Below are 19,852 nucleotides of genomic sequence, written 5' to 3'. Positions count from 1 at the left end.
AAAGCACTGGCCCTGGATTCAGGAGGCCCCAAGTTCAAATATGTCCTCAGACACTTGATACTTACTAGCTGGGTGACTCTGGGCAAGTCACTTAACCCCCATTGCCCCGAAAAACAAAACAAAACAAAAACAAAAAACAGAAGACAGCCATTTCAGGCCCTAAGTTTCTACATGTAGGTCAAAAAATGGTCCTGACAAGTTCAGTGAAATAATCTAGATAGTATAGATAAAAAGGTGACAGTCAAAATGCCTGCTGTTATATACAATTAATTATTTTCCATCATGTTTTCATGATACAGCAGCATTTATAGACTGATAATTACTGTCAAATTCAAACTCACCACATAGAATTTCATAACTATATCAATTTCACTTTTCAATTGACAAAGGTCACTTTAACCTTTCAAACCTCTTCTCATCCATCTTTGCACTTTCTCCTTTTTTCTTCCCTGTCCTTTTATCCTCCCTTTCCTTATACATGCTTTTAAAACCACATCAGCAAGAGAAACTGAGCTGCCTCTATCAGCACCTCAAAATGTTCTCCATTACAGGGAGCTTGAGAATACTGGAGGAACAGTAAGTGAAATCCTCCATCCCCCTCCTCTACTGTACATCTGACCTCTGGATAAGTTAAGAGCTTCATCCTCCAATGCTTTTAATTCTAATCCTTGCAGAGTCTGAATTCATTGCTTGAATTAAAAGAGTGGGTCTCATTAATGCTAAAAAGCAGTGACCCAGATAGCACAATGGACTAATATGGTGACCTTGTGACTGTAAAGCTTTACTTTCAAATCTGACTGTTCAGTCCAATCACTTCAATAGTCAATTAATTGATCAGTCAACCTGAGACTATAATTGTTATGAATCTAGATGTTATTACATCATATGGGCCAGTTGTAACCTATATAGAATTCAGCGAAGGACCATGCTATATTCAGCAGTCTTCTAAACCCTTTCTGAAATGAGTAAGGAATGATAAATAGAGTTTAATGAAATTATGTGTCTACTGTAATAGCTAATAATTGTTTAATTTTGTCAAGGACTCTAATAAGCATCAATATTTTGAAACATATACCATGCAAAACTATTAGTGATATGTGCTTACATTTCATTTACATGGAAAAAATATAAAATTTAATTAATCAGATTATGAGTAGCAGAATGTAACTGTTCACTTATGAAATGCTTTTTTTGGTTGTTACTTAAAACCTTTTTGCTGATTTAAACTCAGGATTATTTTACATTGGAAATACTGTATAGATCAGCAGGGCATTCTGCAGTCTCAAGAAAGCAAACTGTTTTTTACTTGTGGAAAATTATTCCTTTCCAATTTTCTTTTTGTAGATGCAAGATATACGAAGTACTGAAGGAGCTCAATATAGCTCCCACCCTCAGATGGCAGCCATGAGACCAAGGGTTCAGCCTGCAGATATTAGGCAGCCAGGAATGATGCAGCATGGTCAGCTGACTACCATTAACCAATCGCAACTCAGTGCACAGCTTGGTTTGAATATGGCGGGAAACAATGTTCCCCATAACTCTCCATCTCCACCTGGAAGCAAGTCTGCAACTCCTTCACCCTCAAGTTCTGTCCATGAAGATGAAGGGGAAGACACTACTAAGGTATGGCAAAACTGTTTCTTAGGAGCTACCAAATAAGATAATAATTTACAAGTTTTACTTTGGTGTCTTTCTGCCTAAAATGTAGTAGGCAAAAGTTAGGAATGTAAGTGGGAGCCACAGAAAGTGGCACGAGAGAGCACATAATGAAATGACTAAACAGTTTGCTTCTCCAAAACTACTTTGCAGTCTCCAATTAATTCTTTTTAAAAAAGCATTTTAAAGCTAAAATAAATTCCATTCATAAGAATCTTGAGATTTGTAGATGGGATGATGAAGAGTTACCTTTTTAGGAAACAACTTTTTTTAACCAGAAAAGTAATGTGTTGCTTTGAATGTGTGTGTGTACATATATGTGTGTGTGTGTGTGTGTGTGTGTGTGTGTGTGTGTGTGTGTGTGTGTGTGTACACACATATATGGGGGGGTGTATGTATATATCATAAGAATGCTTATCAAGTGACTATAGAATTTTGTGGCAGGAATCACAAAATATCAAATTCAAAAGAGACTTCAGAGATCATCTAATCCATCCCCTAAATGAATTAGAAATCCCATCCAAAATATACTTAGCAAGGGGCCATCCTGAATCTACTCTCTCAGGAGACAGCTCCTTCCACCTTCAAATAGCTCTTCTTGTTCAGAACCTTTTCCTGACAAAGCCAAAAATGTGTCTCCTGCAATATCCACTTACTGCTTCTCTATCTGCTTTCTTGGTCCAAGCAGAATCAGTTTAATCCCTCTTTGACATGACAACCCTTCAAATACTTGAATATAGTAATCACGCCCGGTCCCCAGTTTTCACTTCTTCAGGCTCAACATTGTCAGTTCCTTCAGACAGTTCTCATGGAGCAGGATCTGCCCTCCTTTGGAAATCCCAGATTAAGGCCCTTCCTAAAATGGGATTCCTAGAACTTGACCTAATATTCAAGCTATAGTATGACATGGGTAGAATATAGCAGGATTCTCACTTCCCTATGGATACTGTGCTCCTCTTAACACGACCTAAAATCATATTAGCTTTTGGATTGCCATATTGACTCATCTATTGATTCACCTTTAACTTGTAGTCCTCTAAAAGCTCCAGATCTTTTTCAGACAAACTTGTCTTGTGCTTTTGAAGTTGATTGTTTTTTGAAGTATAAGACTATAAATTTCATCTTGTTATTTCTGGCCCAATGTTTTACCCTATTGCGATTCTTTGTTTTGGGGGGGCTGGAGGTGGGGTGGAGGAATAGCTTTTTAACTTGGTCATTCAGTGAGCTTACTACCCCAAATTAGTGTCATGAGAAGCTTTGATATGCATGCCATTTTTACTTTTAGTCACTGGTAGCTTTGTTTTTTTGTTTTTTGGTGGGTTTTTTGGTGGGGCAATGAGGGTTAAGTGACTTGCCCAGGATCACATAGTTAGTAGTAAGTGTCAAGAGTCTGAGTTCGGATTTGAACTCAGGTCCTCCTAAATCTAGGGCTGGTGCTTTATCCACTGCACCACCTAGCTGCCACAACTTTGTTTTTTAAAGACAGATTTGAAGGACATTCAACTAGGACTATCTTACAAACTAATATTGGACTGTTAATGACCAGTCTTTATTCAGCCATTCAGCCAATCTGGGTACATCTCATATTCTACTGTCATCTATCCCATACCTCTCCATCAAGAGCCACGTGAAGGACTTTGTCTTATGCTTTCAGAACTCTTGGTTCATTATATCTTAAGCTCTTCACATTGTATCTTTAACCTATTTTTGTATACCAATTTCATATTATTTCCCCTTATACATTTTATGTTGCAGACAAACTGGTCTGCTTATTCTTCCCCATAGAGAACACTCCACCATTTGGTTCCATGCCTCTGTACAGTCAGCTTCTATCTGGAATGCTCTCCCACTTCACTCACCTCTGCCTTTTGGAATGCCAAGCTCAGCTCTACTTCCCCTTTCTGTAGGAGGCCTTTCCTGATCCCCCCAGTTGTTAGTGCTTTTTCTGGCCCTCTGCAATCATTTTGGATTTACTCTATATATGTATTGCTTACATATTTGTATCCTTATTGTTTTCTTAAGTAAAATACAAATTCTATGAGTTCAAGGACTATTTCCTTGTTATCTTTGTATCCCCCATTCCTATCTTGGATTAATAAACAATTGTTTAATTGATAGGAATATAACTAAATTGTAGAATCCCTCTTAGCTACTCCTCTTCTTACCCTGTCTCTAAAGGAAATAAGGTTGTCTGGAATGACCTGTTCTTGGTTAAGTCATGCTAGAGCCTTCTGATCACAGTTTCTTTTGCTAAATATTTACTAGCCATCTCTTGTTGTTTATTTCTTGATATTCTAGTATTTTCCAGAAATGGAACTCAAACCACAATGTTATAATTTGAAAATTCTATTCTCTTCCCTTTTTTGAAAGTAAGAATAGCATTTTCACTTTCATCTAACCTCTCCCAGAAAATCAAAGACAATGTGCTACCATAGTCAACATTATGGTATGCTGCTTTATTTCATACTGCAGAGAAGGCCCAATAAAATCTGCCCCAGCCAATCTCATTTTTCAGTACTTTTACCAACAGGATATTACCAAAACTAATCACAAAGTTTCCAAATCCTGCCATAAAATCATTCTACCTGATGTGTTTTCATGTGTTGAATGACGTTCCGTGATAGCAGACCTATATGTCTGTAGGCATGTCTAGATTTTCTAGGGAAGTGTGCTTAATAAATGCTCTTTTGAATGACTGGCATTTTGATACTTGTGGTAGACTTTCTTTGACAGTCAGCTCTCTAATTGTTTTGCTATTGAAGAAGAGATAAAAATAAGTAGAGATTAATATAAAAAATAAGAAATTTTAGATTATATGGCTTTAGAATATAACCTTGGGGTAGCTAGGTGGCCCAGTGGATAAAGCAAAGCTGGCCTAAGACACTTGACACTAGCTGTGTGACCATGGGCAAGTCACTTAACTCTCACTGCCCTGCAAAAAAAAAAAAAGAATATAACCTTAATGGGGGGCAGCTAGGTGGTGCAGTGGATAAAGTACTGGCACTGGATTCAGGAGAACCTGAGTTCAAATCTGACCTCAGACACTTGACACTTACTAGCTGTGTGACCCTGGGCAAATCACTTAACCTTCATTGCCCCACCCCCCCCAAAAAAGAATATAACCTTAACTATACAATCAACCATAAAGAAGAAAACTCTACTCTTTCATAATTTGATTTCTTCCCTGTTGTCACCAAGATAGGACATAGTTTAGAATGGAAGAACATAGGTCATCATGGATAATGCACAAACCAGATAATCTGATATTTGGGGATATAGACAATCCAGTGTCTTAAATTATGGATTCAGTATCTTAAATAAGATGATTAAGTAATGTGGGAATTCTGATGGCATCTCTCCAACGAAGGTGCATTTCAGCCAAAATGAACCCCAAAAGCACCATTCCCCTCCAATAACATCAAAGAGCTGATTTCCCATGGATGATTCATATCCCCTTACAAAATAGCTTCATTGAAAAATACTGCCTTTACCTTTACAAACATAGCTATGATTTGCTTTGCTTATCTCTGCATAGTTGGCACAAAGAAGGGGTTGTGCTGGGGGCCCAGAGATGGAGGGAGAAGAAAGAAGAGTTAAGTTAGAAGTGAAAAGGATGGAACCAAACAAAAAAAGTATAAATAAAGCATTCACAAAGGAAAAAATAAGTATAGTATCGTAATATAACAATTACCTCCTTAAAGATCAGTTTGTACATTTCTATTAGGTTTTTAATGTTCACCTTTACTTTTGCTGAAATTGTGCACATTTGAGCATTATTCTTTTCCTAGTACGTTTGTCCATCCTTCTCTACTAATATAAGAATGCATTTGCATGTTCTTTTTCTCTTTACTCTGATCAAGCCTGTGTAGTTTTCTGTGTCTTGTTTATATTCTCAGTTAAATTCATGCTCCCATCTCATTTGTAGATTAAGTTTTTCACCTCTTTTCCCTGCATAAAACTCACCAGCCCGAGTCTCTGCAGAAAACATGTGGGCATTCTGCTGGTCAACCCAAAATCTTCCTTTAATAGGTAACTGGGATTGATATAGATAGATAGATAGATAGATAGATAGATAGATAGATAGATAGATAGATAGATAGATTACTGTACTATAGCCACTTTAGTTTAAGATGTAATTTAAATCACCAGTTAGAACTTGACCATGAAATGCATTAAAGACAGCCCCCAAACCTGTAAACCTTGCCTTTCCCCATGATACTTTTTCTTCTTCTTGATAAGTCTTTTGTTGGTTTTTTTTGTTTGGTTGGTTTGGTTTGGTTTTTTTAGTGAGGCAATTGGGGTTGTGACTTGCCCAGGGTCCCACAGCTAGTAAGTGTTAAGTGTCTGAGGCCTGGTTTGCACTCAGGTCCTCCTGACTCCAGGGCCGGTGCTCTTCCACTGCACCACCTAGCTGCCCCTTGATAAGTCTTTTGAAAGCACCACTGACCTAAGTTGATCTGGATGGATAATTATGTACAAAAAAAAAAAAAACCTGTCTCTAAGGAGAAAAGAAATTGTTGTGGCAAAATGGGCACAGTGTAAGTAAAATAAAATAAATATCACTCTCCAAAATAGTACCTAGCACACCTTTCGTATTGTTATGAAGCTGCCTCAGTAGCCTTATGTCATAGACTGGATGAATTTCCAGGCATCATTACAGAAAGCATATGGATTGAACAAAAGTAAGCCCATGCGCTAGATGCTTATTTTTTAAATCATATAATTCAGTGCTCATAATGCAACTGGTACTTTAGGAAACTGAAAAGTTGCTGGCATTGGAAGCCCTGTTCATTTGGCAGTGCCTTTCCTTTTATCAATTGCCAGGCTAAGGATCTTTAAAATCCTTAAATAAGGATCTTTAAAAACAAATTGTGTTTTTGTTCTTTCAATAGAGCCTTACCATTTATACAAAGGAACTTGTTCAATGGATGTACAGAGGACAGGAAACTCAATTTTCTAAACTATGTGTATATATAGCAAGACAGCATAGAAAGAGGACAGAGAGCTAGCTTCAGAATCAGGAAGACCGTTTCCCAAGGCCTGCCTCTGACACATACTAGATGTTAGTTATTTAACCTCTCAGTGCCCCCCAGAGCTCTCTCTCAAATGATGTGGTACAGGACAGTTGCCTATCTAGAGTAGTCCACGCAATTTCTTTGCCAGGAGTTCCTCCTATAGGAATGAAATCACAGATACAAACCAAAAAAATCAAACAATTGAAGTTATATCTTATTTTTCAATCCGTTCCCCACATATCTGCTCTTCTGAATTTAAAGGTACATATAGTCTTTGATTCATGCCAAAGAGGTGGGTTCTGATGAGGAACCTTGGGAATAGTCAGCACAACACTGACTTGGAGTGAAGAAAACCTGACTTCCAATCCTATCTCATACACTCACTAGGTTTGTGACCTAGGCAAGTAATTTAATGTCTGTAAGGCCTCAGGATCTTCACCTGTAACATAAAGTGTTGGAGTCAATGACCTCTAAGATTCCTTTGATCTCCAAATCTATGAACATATGTAGGCTCTACATTTGAAAATTTAAGGGGCAGCTAGGTGATGCAGTGGATAAAGCACCAGCCCTGGATTCAGGAGGACCTGAGTTCAAATCCAGCCTCAGACACTTGACACTTACTGGCTATGTAACCCTGGGCAAGTCACTTAACCCTCATTGCCCCACCCAAAAAAATTAAAAGCTCTGTAAATTTTGAATCATTTTTCCTTTCACATCTTCTATAATTTCATATACATTGTCATCTTCATTTCTGAGTATTTCATTTGTCAGTGGTTCCAAATACATCCTTCCCATCTACTTCTATCTTGCTCTCTTCCCTCCTTCCTACAAACTGAAGTTTGCCCCATCCTTTATAAGAAAAAGCAAGAAAGAAATCAAAAGGCACATTATTTAACCCTTAGGCTATCATCCTATATTTCTTTTCCTTTTCACAGCTGAACTCCTAAAACAAGTTGTTTACACTTATTTTTTGTGCTTCATCTCCTCTCATTCATTTCTCAACCCTTTGCGGTCTGCCTTCTGACCTCATCACTTAACTGAAAGTTGTCTCTCCAAAGTTACCAATGTTTTCCTAATTGCTAGTTATCCTGAACTTTACTGAATCCTTGTCCTTATTAATCTATCTCTAGTCTTTGACACTATTAGCTACTTTTCCTCCTGGATACTTTCTCCTCCCTGGATGTTCATGATCACATGCTCTCTAGTTATCTTCTTACCTCTCTTCTTGCTTCCTATCAGTCTTCTTTGCTGGCTATATTCAGCCCCTTAAGGGTGGGCATGCCCTTTAAGTGTAGTGGATAGAGTTGAACTTGGAGTCACAAAGACTTGAGTTCAAATCACATTTACTAACTGAGATCCTGAGGAGGTCACTTAAACTCTCTGTGCCTCAGTTTCCTCATCTGTAAAATGGGAGATTTAAAACTGATTGCTCCTCAGGTCACTTTCCCCTCTAAATCTATGATTTTATGATAAAATTAACATCTAAAACAAATAAATTTATATTTTTGTATCTAATTTCTTTAACATAGGGCACAAGTATACCAGTTCTTCTTGAGGCTCATACATTGAGAGCGTAGTAATGAAGAAGTAGACACTTGGAGAAATATCCTCCTTAAAAAGAGGGAAATGCCTTAATCAACCAATTAATCAGCAATCATTTATTAAGATTCTACTATGTGCCAGGCACTTTTCTAAGCCCTAGGGTTTCAAAAACAACAACCCCCTCCCCAAAAAATGGAATAAAATTTGCTCTCAAGGAACTTACATTATTATTTTAAAATTTGCTTTATTATATTCTAAAAAATTGTCAATAACCATGAAACATTTTCACATGCAAAGAAGCCCTGAAAATGAGGATTGTACTGAAAATCAGCTTGTTCTTTTTACTATGTCAACTTTACTGTGGTTGAACCAACATTGCCATGCTTGTCTGTGTCCTTATCTGAGCCCCTCTCTGTTCTCCCATGTCTATTTTTAAAAGGGTCTGTTAATGCTCTTTTCTTTTCCCTTTTTGCTTTTTGTATCCCACTATTTACCCACACCTCTGCTAAATTAAAGCCCTTCTTTGTAACAAAAAATAAAGCCCAGCAAAGTCAATTTTTTATTTTAAGGTTGTAAATGGAAATACAGGTCTCCTATACCTACAGTATATCACCTCACTACCAAGAGGTGAGAAATCTGTTTCATCATCAGTCTTTTTTTTTCTTTTATATTTAATGTTTTAATTTCATTTATTTTATTCTAAACTCAAGAAATAAAAAAGAATTTCCATTACAGTAGAATGGGGGGGGGGAATGATTTTACATGAAAGTGCAAATCTATTATGTACAACTTGCTATTCCTTTTAAGTATATAATAAAGTTATTATGTAACTTTCTTTTTTTTTCTTATAACCCCCTCACCCACCCTAGAAATGGCTACCATTAGAAACAAATATGTGTGTGGGGCAGCTAGGTGGCACACTGGATAGAGCACCCACCCTGGATTCAAGAGGACCTGAGTTCAAATCCGGCCTCAGACACTTAACACTTACTAGCTGTGTGACCCTGGGCAAGTCACTTAACCCCAATTGCCTCACCACAAAAAAAAAAAGAAAGAAAGAAAAAAAGAAACAAATATGTGTGTATGTAAAACTGTTCTATACATACTTCCATATATTACTATAAATACTTCTATATATTACTTCATATATATTACACACATATATGTAAAAATATTCTATAGTCTATTTATCAATTCTTTCTCTGGGTGCAGATAGTTTCTTCATGTCCTTTGTAGCTAATTTGGGTATATATAATAGTTAAAATTGATTTAGTCACTCAAAGTTGTTCTTAAAAACAATACTTTTGTTATCATATACAGGGTTCTCTTGGTGCCGCTCCTTTCATTTTTCATTTTTTTCCTGCAAGTCTATCTCTGTTTTACTAAGTTCATCAAGATCATCATTTCTTATTGCATAGTATTATTCCACAACTTGTTCAGCCATGCCCCGATTGATGGGCATCCCTGCAGTTTCCAGTTATTTGCCACCACAAAGAGAGCTGCTATAGTTTCTTTTCCTTTTTCCTCATCATCTTGGGAAATGGAACTAGTAGTGGTATTGCTGGGTCAAAGAATATAGGTAGTTTAATAACTCTTTGAGCATAACTCCAGACTGCTCTCCAAAATGGTTAGATCAGTTCACAGTTCCACCAACATTGAATTAACATTCCTATTTTTCCACATCTTCTCCAACATTTCTTACCTTTCCCTTCAGTCATTTTAGCCAATATGATAGGTATAAAGTGATACTTGAAGGTTGTTTCAATTTGCATTTCTCTAGTCAACAATGATTTAGAGCATTTTTTTCATATGACTACAACTTGCTTTGATTTCTTTACCAGAAAACTACCTCTTCATATCCTTTGACCATTTATCAATTGGGAAATGACTCTTATTCTTATAGATTTGACAAAGGTATTTCTATATTTGAAATATGAGACCTTTATCTGAGAATCTTTCTATAAAAATCTTTTCCCAATTTTTTGCTTTCATTCTGATCTTGACTATATTTGTTTTATTTGTACATAAACTTTTTCATTAAATGTAATTAAAATTATCTTTTTTACATCTTACACTGCTGTCCATCACTTGTTTATGTGTAAATTGTTCTCCTATCCATAAGTCTGAGAAGTAACATATTCCATGTTCTTCAAATTTTCTTGTAACATCTCTCTTTATATCTAGGTCATGTATCCATTTTAATCTTATCTTGCTAAATGGTGTAAGATATTGATGTGCCCAATTTCTGCCAGACTATTTTCCAGTTTTCCCAATAATTATTACCAAATAATGATTTCTTACCCCCAAAACCTAAGTCTTTACCCTTGTGAAATCCAAGGTTACTATATTTATTTGCTGCTGTCGATTGTATGTCTACTCTGTTCCACTTATCTACCTTTCTATTTCTTAGCCAGTACCAAATAGTTTTTATAATTACAGCTTTATAATATAGTTTAAGATCTTGTATTGCTAAACTTCCTTCCTTCACATTTTTCCATCGGTTCCTTTGATATCCTTGACTTTTTGCTCTTCCAAATGAATTTTGTTATTTTTTCTAAGTCATTTAAAAATTAGGTAATTTAATTGTGATGGCAGTGACTATATAAATTCATTTAGGTTAAATTGTCATTTTTATTATATTGGCCCTGCCTAGGTATTAAAAATTAATATTCCTCCAATTATTTAAATCTAATTTTATTTTTATAAAAAGTTTTTTATAATTATGTTCTTGTAGTTCCTGAGTTTTTAATAGGTATATCCCAGGTATTTTTTACTACCTATAGTTATTTTAAATGGGTATCTCTTACTATCTCTTCTTGCAGAGTTTTGTTTCTGATATACAAGAATGCTGTCATCATCAGTCTTCTAGAGTTAACAGTTGTTCCACTGCACTGATCAAAATTCTTAATTCTTTCAAAGCCCTTTTCTTTTACAATAAAAACTTCTCCTAGTTCTTTTCACTTGACTCTGCATCAGTTTATAAGAAGTCATCTCAGGTTTCTTTGAATTGATTCCTTTCATCATTTTTTAGAGCATAATAATATTCCATTATATTCCTAGGCTATAATTTTTCAGTCATTCCTTAATTGATGCATGCCCCATTTGTTTCTAATTCTTTGCAACAAAAGATGTTGGTATATGTGTGTATATGTGTGTATGTACATGCATACAAATATTTATGTACATGTATGTATCTGCACATATCTGTGTATGTGTGCCTATAAATATATATGTGTATATATACACATATATGTGGGTGTATATGTGTATATATACATATACATATATATGTGTGTGTGTGTATATATATATATATATATATATATATATATTTCTCTATCCTCTTTGGTATATATTTCTATTAATGGTACCACTGGTCAAGCAACATGCATAGCTTAGTGACTATTGTGTTATGGTTCTAAATTACTTTCCAGAACAGTCGGGTCACTGCATGGCTCCAAGAGCTTACATTCTTAAAGGAGACCTGTAACAATATATGCAAACTGATTCTTATAAATATTTTATAAAATCACTTCAGAGTGATAGTAAAGGTAAAGTCACTTTTTCTCTAACATTTTTAGCACTTCACCTTTAGCAAAGCATTTATCTTTAGAATTACCTTATGCTTTGTGCCTCAACAATTAAATAAGTGTGAATGTCTATACATTTCAAAAAGCATTTATTAAGAGCCTAGTCTATGCCATACATTGTAACATGGGGGCAGGAGATTTAATGACAAAAAATGAAATTGTCTCTGCCTTCAAGATGTTTACGTTCTACATAGCGATGAGAGGTGAGAAGAAAAGATGTAAACAGGTAAATAATTGGAAAATATATGCCAAAAAATATATAAAACAATTGGAAGAATACTAATTACTAGGGAAATAAGAAATACTTAACTTAAAAAAAAAACTGAAATAGGTTAGATGATTGAGCTCATAACAAAAACTGACGGAAAACTTTTCCCCCCCCGCATTCAGTTACCCAACTATTCCTCAGGGAATAGTTATCTGTAAATGTTTCCAAAAGCCACAAAACAAAATTCTTCTGTACTATTTTCTTCCCAAGGACTTTTTGTTTCTAGACATGGCCTAAGTACCATGTATAAACTCACTTCCCAAATTAATGAAAACACAAGGAATGAAACCCCTATGCCCAGTTGTCAGGCTCTTTGGCAAACTGGCCCAAGATAATCTTGCTCCCTCGTATGCAGAAGGAACCTGGATCCAATATTTTTTAAAGTAAATTTATGTTTATATAGGCAAATGAAGGGTTGAAGAGGGAAATCTAGTAAATATGATGTAAACAACCAGTCATGGAGACAAAGATAAACAAACTTTGCATATCTTCTGGTCCAACCGCCTTATGTACACTTAAGGAAACTTGGGCCTAAAGAAGTTAAGTGACTCCACAAGTTGTGACTGCCAGCGACAGGAATTGAACCCAGCTCCTCTGACTTCATATCCAGTGTGCTCTTTCCACTGCATTCCATTCAACTCCTATTTTTTTTCATGCATATTGTAAATCAACTACTTACTTCAGTTGAAGAGTATACTCTGAGTGGCTGTGTTAAGGTCACCTGAACTTAATTTTGAATTTTACTGAGTAAAATCCAAGATGTTTATCCATCAATTATTTTAATAACTTTGAAATAGATACAAAACAGTATATTAGACTCTGTGTATATTTTTATAATTCATGTTTTTGCATAATGCAATAGCTATTCAATAATTATAGTAATAAATATGATTGTGAAGGGGAAAACACAAGCTTGCTGGATTTATCATGTTTGTTCTTATTTCCCCTGCTTCTGTGAATTTGTTCTCAAATGTGATAAATAAAATTTGCTTTCCAAATTCTGAATATCCTCAAATAGTCTTAATTTATAGATGGCATAAAGAAATAAAGGGACAATTTAAATAGTTCAAGCATTTATTAGCAAAACTTTCACCAACAGAAACACCATTGCCACCAAAGTATTGTTCTAGGTCTTGTTTATGCGGTGGAGACTTTACAATATTTACTTTATATGATAAGACTTATAAGTAGAGTTTGATGTTGTTTGTTCAGCCTATTATGCAGATGGCGCTTGATTAAAATCTATTTTAAACTACAGCGATTACTGCAAGATAGTGTGCATAAAACCGCTCTCCTAGCTCCATTAAAGGCTTGAGTACGACTGCCGTTTATTTTAAATATGCTTATAGACATTTTCAACTTCTCCAGGGACATTTCGATATCAGTGAGGCGCTTTCCGTGAGAGTCTTAACTCCTAGATGTTGTAGTCTTAAGATCTATTATCTGAGCAACACAGTAAGCACATGCTTTTTTAAAGTGAAAGATTATTGTTTTCTTGTGATAAATAAGTTAAATACATCACTATAATTAAGCAATAAGCCATGACAGGAGGTGGATTATTAAGAGCTAAGTACACCTCTAGGGATTTTGAGGAATAAATCTGTGCCTATCAGTAGGTTACAAAAATGTGTGCGTTTGTGTATGTGTGCATGTGTGCATGATTCATAAGTAAAAATAATTTTCTATGCCTTTTTTTTAATTAATGGTGACATCTCCATGGCTGATGGGAGTCAAAATTAAGGTCTCATCCTAACCACTTGCCATGTTGTTAACATTAATTTGTTGTTTTTTCCTAGACAAGATTTGTGTCTCTGTTGGCTTGGCCTAGAATTTAGAGAAGGATTGTTGGAAGTCTACATCCTAGGGGGTGGGGGAGGAGAACTTCATATGCTTTCCTCTCTATTTTTAAGATCATTGTGACACAGCTTAAATTTCATTTCATAATTTCCCATCTCAAAGCCCTGGCAACATTAGAAATTTTATGATTTGATGTAGTGTTTAAAAATTCAAGCCTCTTTATAGACACAGACTCATTTGTTTCCATTCAACTATGTGGGCTTCAGAAGTTAGCCAAAGCTCAAAATGAGTGTTTATTGACTGATTATGCATCCATTTAGCTAATTTCAGAACACCATAGCCATCCTAATTGTGTTCATCTCAAATAATGCATGGTCAGAAAACCAACTATAATTCAAAAAATATGATCAATGACTGGTTTATACAGTCATCCCAATCATAGTTATGTTCCTTTAAAATATAACAGACACAATAACGAGCAACTATATTTTTCACATACCAGAGTCTACAGAGTACAACAGGCAAATCTCCCTGATTCTGGGATATGCAACATTGCACCCAGCAGACCAGTGTTGCATTCTCTACTATGCTGGAAAAATACCCCCCAAAAAAGCCAGAAAATGGCCAGTTGCCCCACATTGCTCCTCTAGACCACCTTAGGACTTATATTCATCAGACCTCAAACCACAATGAGGTAGAACTTTCTCATTTTTGGACCTCAAGTCCCAAAGAGATTATGCACCTAGTCAACTTGCTGTGCACTTTTGGTACACTGAATTCATGGCAAATTCAGAATTCAAACACCCAGGCCAGCTCCTGGATGAGTTCTATTTCTTTTAGACATCATTGCTTTTCATATTTGACAAAAGAGGAAAATCAGACTTTAATGTTGGCTTATGTTCTTTAACATGTACCCTGGATTCTTCATTGATAATAGATGCTGTGTAAAACACCTAAGGCTCTCCCCAAAGAACATGAAGAGAATGAATTTGCAATGATTTCATAATGTAGTTCTTTCAGCCCAATTAAACAGATATTTATGAAGTACATATGTTGGTAGGCACTGGGTGAGCTATCGTAGAGCTGGGAGTGATTTTCTGTGATAATTTAGTCCCATCTCTATTGGACTAAAGAAGTAGACATCCAGCTTCTTACTAATGACCGCCAGGGATAAGGAGTTCGTTACCTCCTGATGTTGCCTATCGAACTTCTTTTTTAGCCCTTTTCCTGGGCCATTCTTCCTCAGATCAAGCAGAAATCTACTCTTCAATCTCTACTCATTGCTTCTGTTCTATAGTCAAGATCAAGAAAAATAAGTATGATTCATCTTCCACCTGCCAGTGATTGACTTTGACTTAAAGACAGCTATGATGTCTCTACTAAGTCTTCTTTACCCCAGGCTAATGGCCCTGTTTCCTTCAACTGATTCTTTTATGGCATGGCCTCAAGTTCTATCACTATCTAGATCACTGACTAGAAGTACATTAGTCTGGCAAAGTCCTTCATAAATTATGGTACCTTGGCTTGAAGACAAGACAATAAATATGATCTCACCAAGGCTGGATACAAAAAAATTGTCACCTCCCTTATTCAGAAAACTATGTTTATATTAATTTAACTTAAGATTGAATTATCTCTTTTGACTATTGTGGTCAGACCATTGATTTTATTAGGTTTGTATTTCATCAAAAAACCACAGGTATTTTTCATATGAGCTGCCCCCTCCCAAATACAAGCACATACTTGTATAGTTAGTTTTTGAACCCAAGTATAGAAATGTACATTTATCCCTTTAAAATTCCATCTTATTAGATTAAACCAATATTTCTAACTTGTCTTCATCTAATTTATAGTCTAGTAGTTACCCAGAATATAAAAATCTTTAAAATGCTCACTTTCTTGAATAATAAGCAAATCCATTATTTTATGCAAATTGTCAAAACTTGATATTTTGGTTAGCAAATATTTCCTCCCTTAATTATTGCAAACTTTTAATATAGATTATATTCATTTAGAATAGGCACAGCAGCTTGAGGTAAAGTTTGCCAGATACTGTCAATAAAGGCAATATTTGTTATGCAGATTAATAGTGTAAACAAGAAGGTATGGTTGGCAGAGATTGTTAAACCATTTAAAATACTATTATCATGCATGTTAGCACTCAACTATTGAGAGTTTGGTCTCTTATCACAAGCTTTTTCTTATTCAGAAGAATTTAATATCCACAAACTTAAAGATTTCATTTCATATTTCCCCCTTCATTTAATTCTGAAAAACAATTTGTAACTACTGGAACTATTACTAGTACATACATAGGAGTGAACATTTTTCCCTACTCTTTATTTCCTATTTCTTGGTCAGTTTACTTTTCATTTTTAAAAAGTTCCTAAACACTGATCACTCATTTTTTTTAATTGCCTTTGATGGGGACCCTTGTCAAAAATCTTTGAAAGACTAAATTATGTCTTCTATTTTTTCCTTATTTACTGATTTATTGATCCCCCAAAGTACTATAATATAAATTAGTTAATGATAATTTCCCTTTCAGAATCCAGGTCATATTTGCCTAAATGTTAAGAGATTCTTGCCTAATATAATAAATTCCATTAGCCTGCCCAGTATGAACTCAACAGTCTGTAGTTTCCAGGTTTCAACTAAAACCTCTTATATAGATGAGAGCACCAAAGAAACCATGCCAGTCTTCTGACCCAGTACCTGTTAAACGATAGGCATTTGTTTAAGCTAGCAATTTATTTTTTTTCATGAAAGTTTTTTTCCAGTGGATATCATTAGGATTTGGTATATTATCTACATGTCTTTTATCAGTTAAGTAGATCCTGTATATTTTGCACTCTTCACTCCAAAAGTTAGTAATTACCAAAAGGTAATTTGAGAATTGAATTTCTTTGCATTATTAGCTTTCCTTTCCCTCTGTTCATATGACCCTGGGAATACAGAATAATATGAATACTTTATGATGTAAGCATTTGCTACAGCTACTTTTACCATTCCAAAAATGGCTCTATATATACAGAGGAAGCAATCTACGATGCACTTTGATCCCAACTCAATTTTGTTGATGTTTAAAAGGATTTATACACCCTCTGCCATTATATATACCTGTGCCTTCTCATTTTCCTCTCTACCTATACTGTTTGTCCCATTAGTTTCAGTCATATCATTTTAGGATCAAATTCCTTTGCCAAAATGGAAATGTCCAGCCAATCAGTATATTCCACTTACCTACATAATCCTGTTCTTCTATAAGTACAATGAAAATTAAGCTTCCCCTTAAACATATCATTCTCATATATAGTATCTACTAATTATCTCTTACCTTTGATATAATTCCTAGTTGAAAATTCTTATGTGCTAAGCAAGGGCTCAGGCCCCATCCCAAAAAAGCAGCAATTGTAGAGTCTGAGGTTTCAATCCTGACTCTATTGCTGAAATTACCCTTGCGATCTCAGGCAAGTTACTTAACATCACTGGCTGTCAGTTTCCTCATCTATAAAATTGGTGATTGCACTAGATAATCTCTATTGTCTCTGTCAGTTCTTTATTGATAAATCTTTTGATAAATCCTAGTAGTCTGAAAGCCTTTTTGCTATATACTTTTGATTATTGAGGAAATTTTTTTGCACTATCATTATGGAATGTTTCCATTGTTTCTCTAGTTGATTTCTTCCATTTCATAAATTTAAAGAAACCCTTATTATTGGCTTATCATTCTTTCATACAAGCCATGCCACCAGTTATTCTGAACAAGTGAGGTTTTTATTGTTTATGTAATGTGACTCTCTGGTCTAATAAACACATATGTAAAGTTGCAATACTTTATTTTTTTTAAAGTGAGGCAATTGGGGTTAAGTGACTTGCCCAGGGTCACACAGCTAGTAAGTGTCAAGTGTCTGAGGCCGGATTTGAACTCAGGTACTCCTGACTCCAGGTGCTCTATCCACTGCGCCACCTAGCTGCCGCAATACTTTATTACAATCATATGTGTGTTCCCTCCATACCTTACTAGATGGTTTCATAAGCTGCTCTGCCCTCCCCCTCCCAAGAAAAAATCATCTAGTGGTGGCTAATATATGAGTAATAAACCAGCAAGGCCGCTCCACAGACAACAAACCAGTAGTCCATTTCTAAAACTTATACACTTTCTAGCTCCATAGGAATTGACAGAATTCTCACTCAGCTGCCATAATATTAAAAAATGCAGAGTTCTTCTTACATCCTGATGAAGAATTAGAAGGCATGGGAATGGGAGGAGAATCCTCTAATATATGAGGATTCTTTCTGAAGATTCAGAAACTATTAAAAAAAACTGTTCAGAAAGCTTCCAGTTTAGGATTTTATACAGATAAATGTCTTGATTTTTTTTGTTTAGTTTATTCAGAAATACCACAAAGTCATAAGTCAAATAGTCATTCAACTTTTTTTGTTTAGATGACTTTGTTATTATGGTGACCCTGTTGGTCCACATGTATTTTTTCCCTAGACCATATAGGTGAAATGTTAGAGATCCAAGGGACCTGAGAGAGTATCCATATTTCAAAAAAGCTAGGATAAACTCTTTGACTAAAGAAGAGAGTAAATTCATTTAATAGAAATGGGATGTGTGAGAGTTTGTATAAATCAGTGCCATTAAAATGTGATTGAACCGGGGGCAGCTGGGTGGCGCAGTGGATAAAGCACCAGCCCTGGATTCAGGAGTACCTGAGTTCAAATCTGGCCTCAGACACTTGACACTTACTAGCTGTGTGACCCTGGGCAAGTCACTTAACCCCTATTGCCCTGCAAAAAAAAAAATGTGATTGAACCAACCACCAAGCAACTGTCATGATTACTATCAAACTCATAAAGTGAAAAAAGAGGAATATCTGAGTCAATATAATGGGGTAATAATTCTCTAAAGACAATAAAAATATTTTTAAAGACTTGTTATGTAGGCTGTGAGGGACTAAGCCATAGCTCACATGAGATATCAACTTTTATATGAGCCCAGAGCTACAAGTAAAAATGCTACTTGGGATTGTGTGTATGTGTGTGTGCGTGTGTGTTAGCCTAAATGAGAAACAGCAATTTGGTTTGGCCCATGCTTTAGTGGGCCCCTCTGTAATTCTACTATGATCCTTTTCCAGATAAATGGTGGAGAGAAAAGGCCTGCTTCTGATATGGGAAAGAAACCAAAAACTCCCAAAAAGAAGAAGAAGAAGGACCCTAATGAGCCACAGAAGCCTGTCTCGGCCTATGCATTATTCTTCCGAGATACCCAGGCAGCCATCAAAGGCCAAAATCCAAATGCTACTTTTGGTGAAGTCTCCAAAATTGTGGCCTCGATGTGGGATGGTTTAGGAGAAGAGCAAAAACAGGTAAGAAGTGTTACAAAAGGAGTGGGAGTTAACTCGATTGTAGAAATTGGGGAAGCTGCAAAGAAATAGTTTCTAAGTGCTTTGAATGGCTTCTTCAGTGGCTAGGATGAATGATAGAAAATGGCATCAGAACCATACTTTAAAAGACTTTCGTATAATTTTATACCATTTTATTGCTCTACTATCTGTTACTTTCTTTGTTTCAAGGTTTATATAGTGCAATTATTTTTGAAAGGGACTTTACATGCCTTAGCCAGGATTACATCACTCTCTAGAGTTGCCAGTGTGTTCATAAAGACTGAAAAAATCCTCAGGGTGTTTTGAAAACTGTCCACACCTCTCTTTCAGCATTTACTGTTTACTCATTTGTTGTCAAAACCCAGTTTTGCTCTTTGCTAAATTAACCTAAAGCTTAAGCTCTTCTACCCTCAACCACTCCCTAAAGACCACCAAAGTATGTTACCCAAACCCTTCTAGAACATATGTCCACATTGGGTTAAGTGGGAACATATGTGCAATTTGTTTCTTCATTTAATGCATCCCCATGGTATCACCAAATACTGCACAAGGGAAGACCAAGTGGAAGACTGCTTCTCAGCCACATTCTGA

The 19,852-nt window shown here is 35.7% G+C and overlaps 1 protein-coding gene across 1 annotated transcript in view; it reads left to right on the top strand.

Moving 5' to 3' along the window:
- The window catches only part of TOX (thymocyte selection associated high mobility group box), a 380,331-nt gene that overhangs the window by 315,531 nt on the left and 44,948 nt on the right, over positions 1–19,852 (top strand). Inside the window, exons 4-5 of the mRNA XM_043988665.1 lie at positions 1,345–1,623; positions 19,013–19,243. Of these exons, the coding sequence (XP_043844600.1) occupies positions 1,345–1,623; positions 19,013–19,243 (510 nt within the window). The remainder of the gene's footprint in view (positions 1–1,344; positions 1,624–19,012; positions 19,244–19,852) is intronic.

Source organism: Dromiciops gliroides, chromosome 1 (genome assembly GCF_019393635.1).
Source record: "Dromiciops gliroides isolate mDroGli1 chromosome 1, mDroGli1.pri, whole genome shotgun sequence".
In the NCBI taxonomy this organism is placed as follows: domain Eukaryota; kingdom Metazoa; phylum Chordata; class Mammalia; order Microbiotheria; family Microbiotheriidae; genus Dromiciops; species Dromiciops gliroides.
The sequence above is the reverse complement of the archived record's forward strand: the minus strand, read 5'-3'. Positions and strand labels throughout refer to the sequence as shown.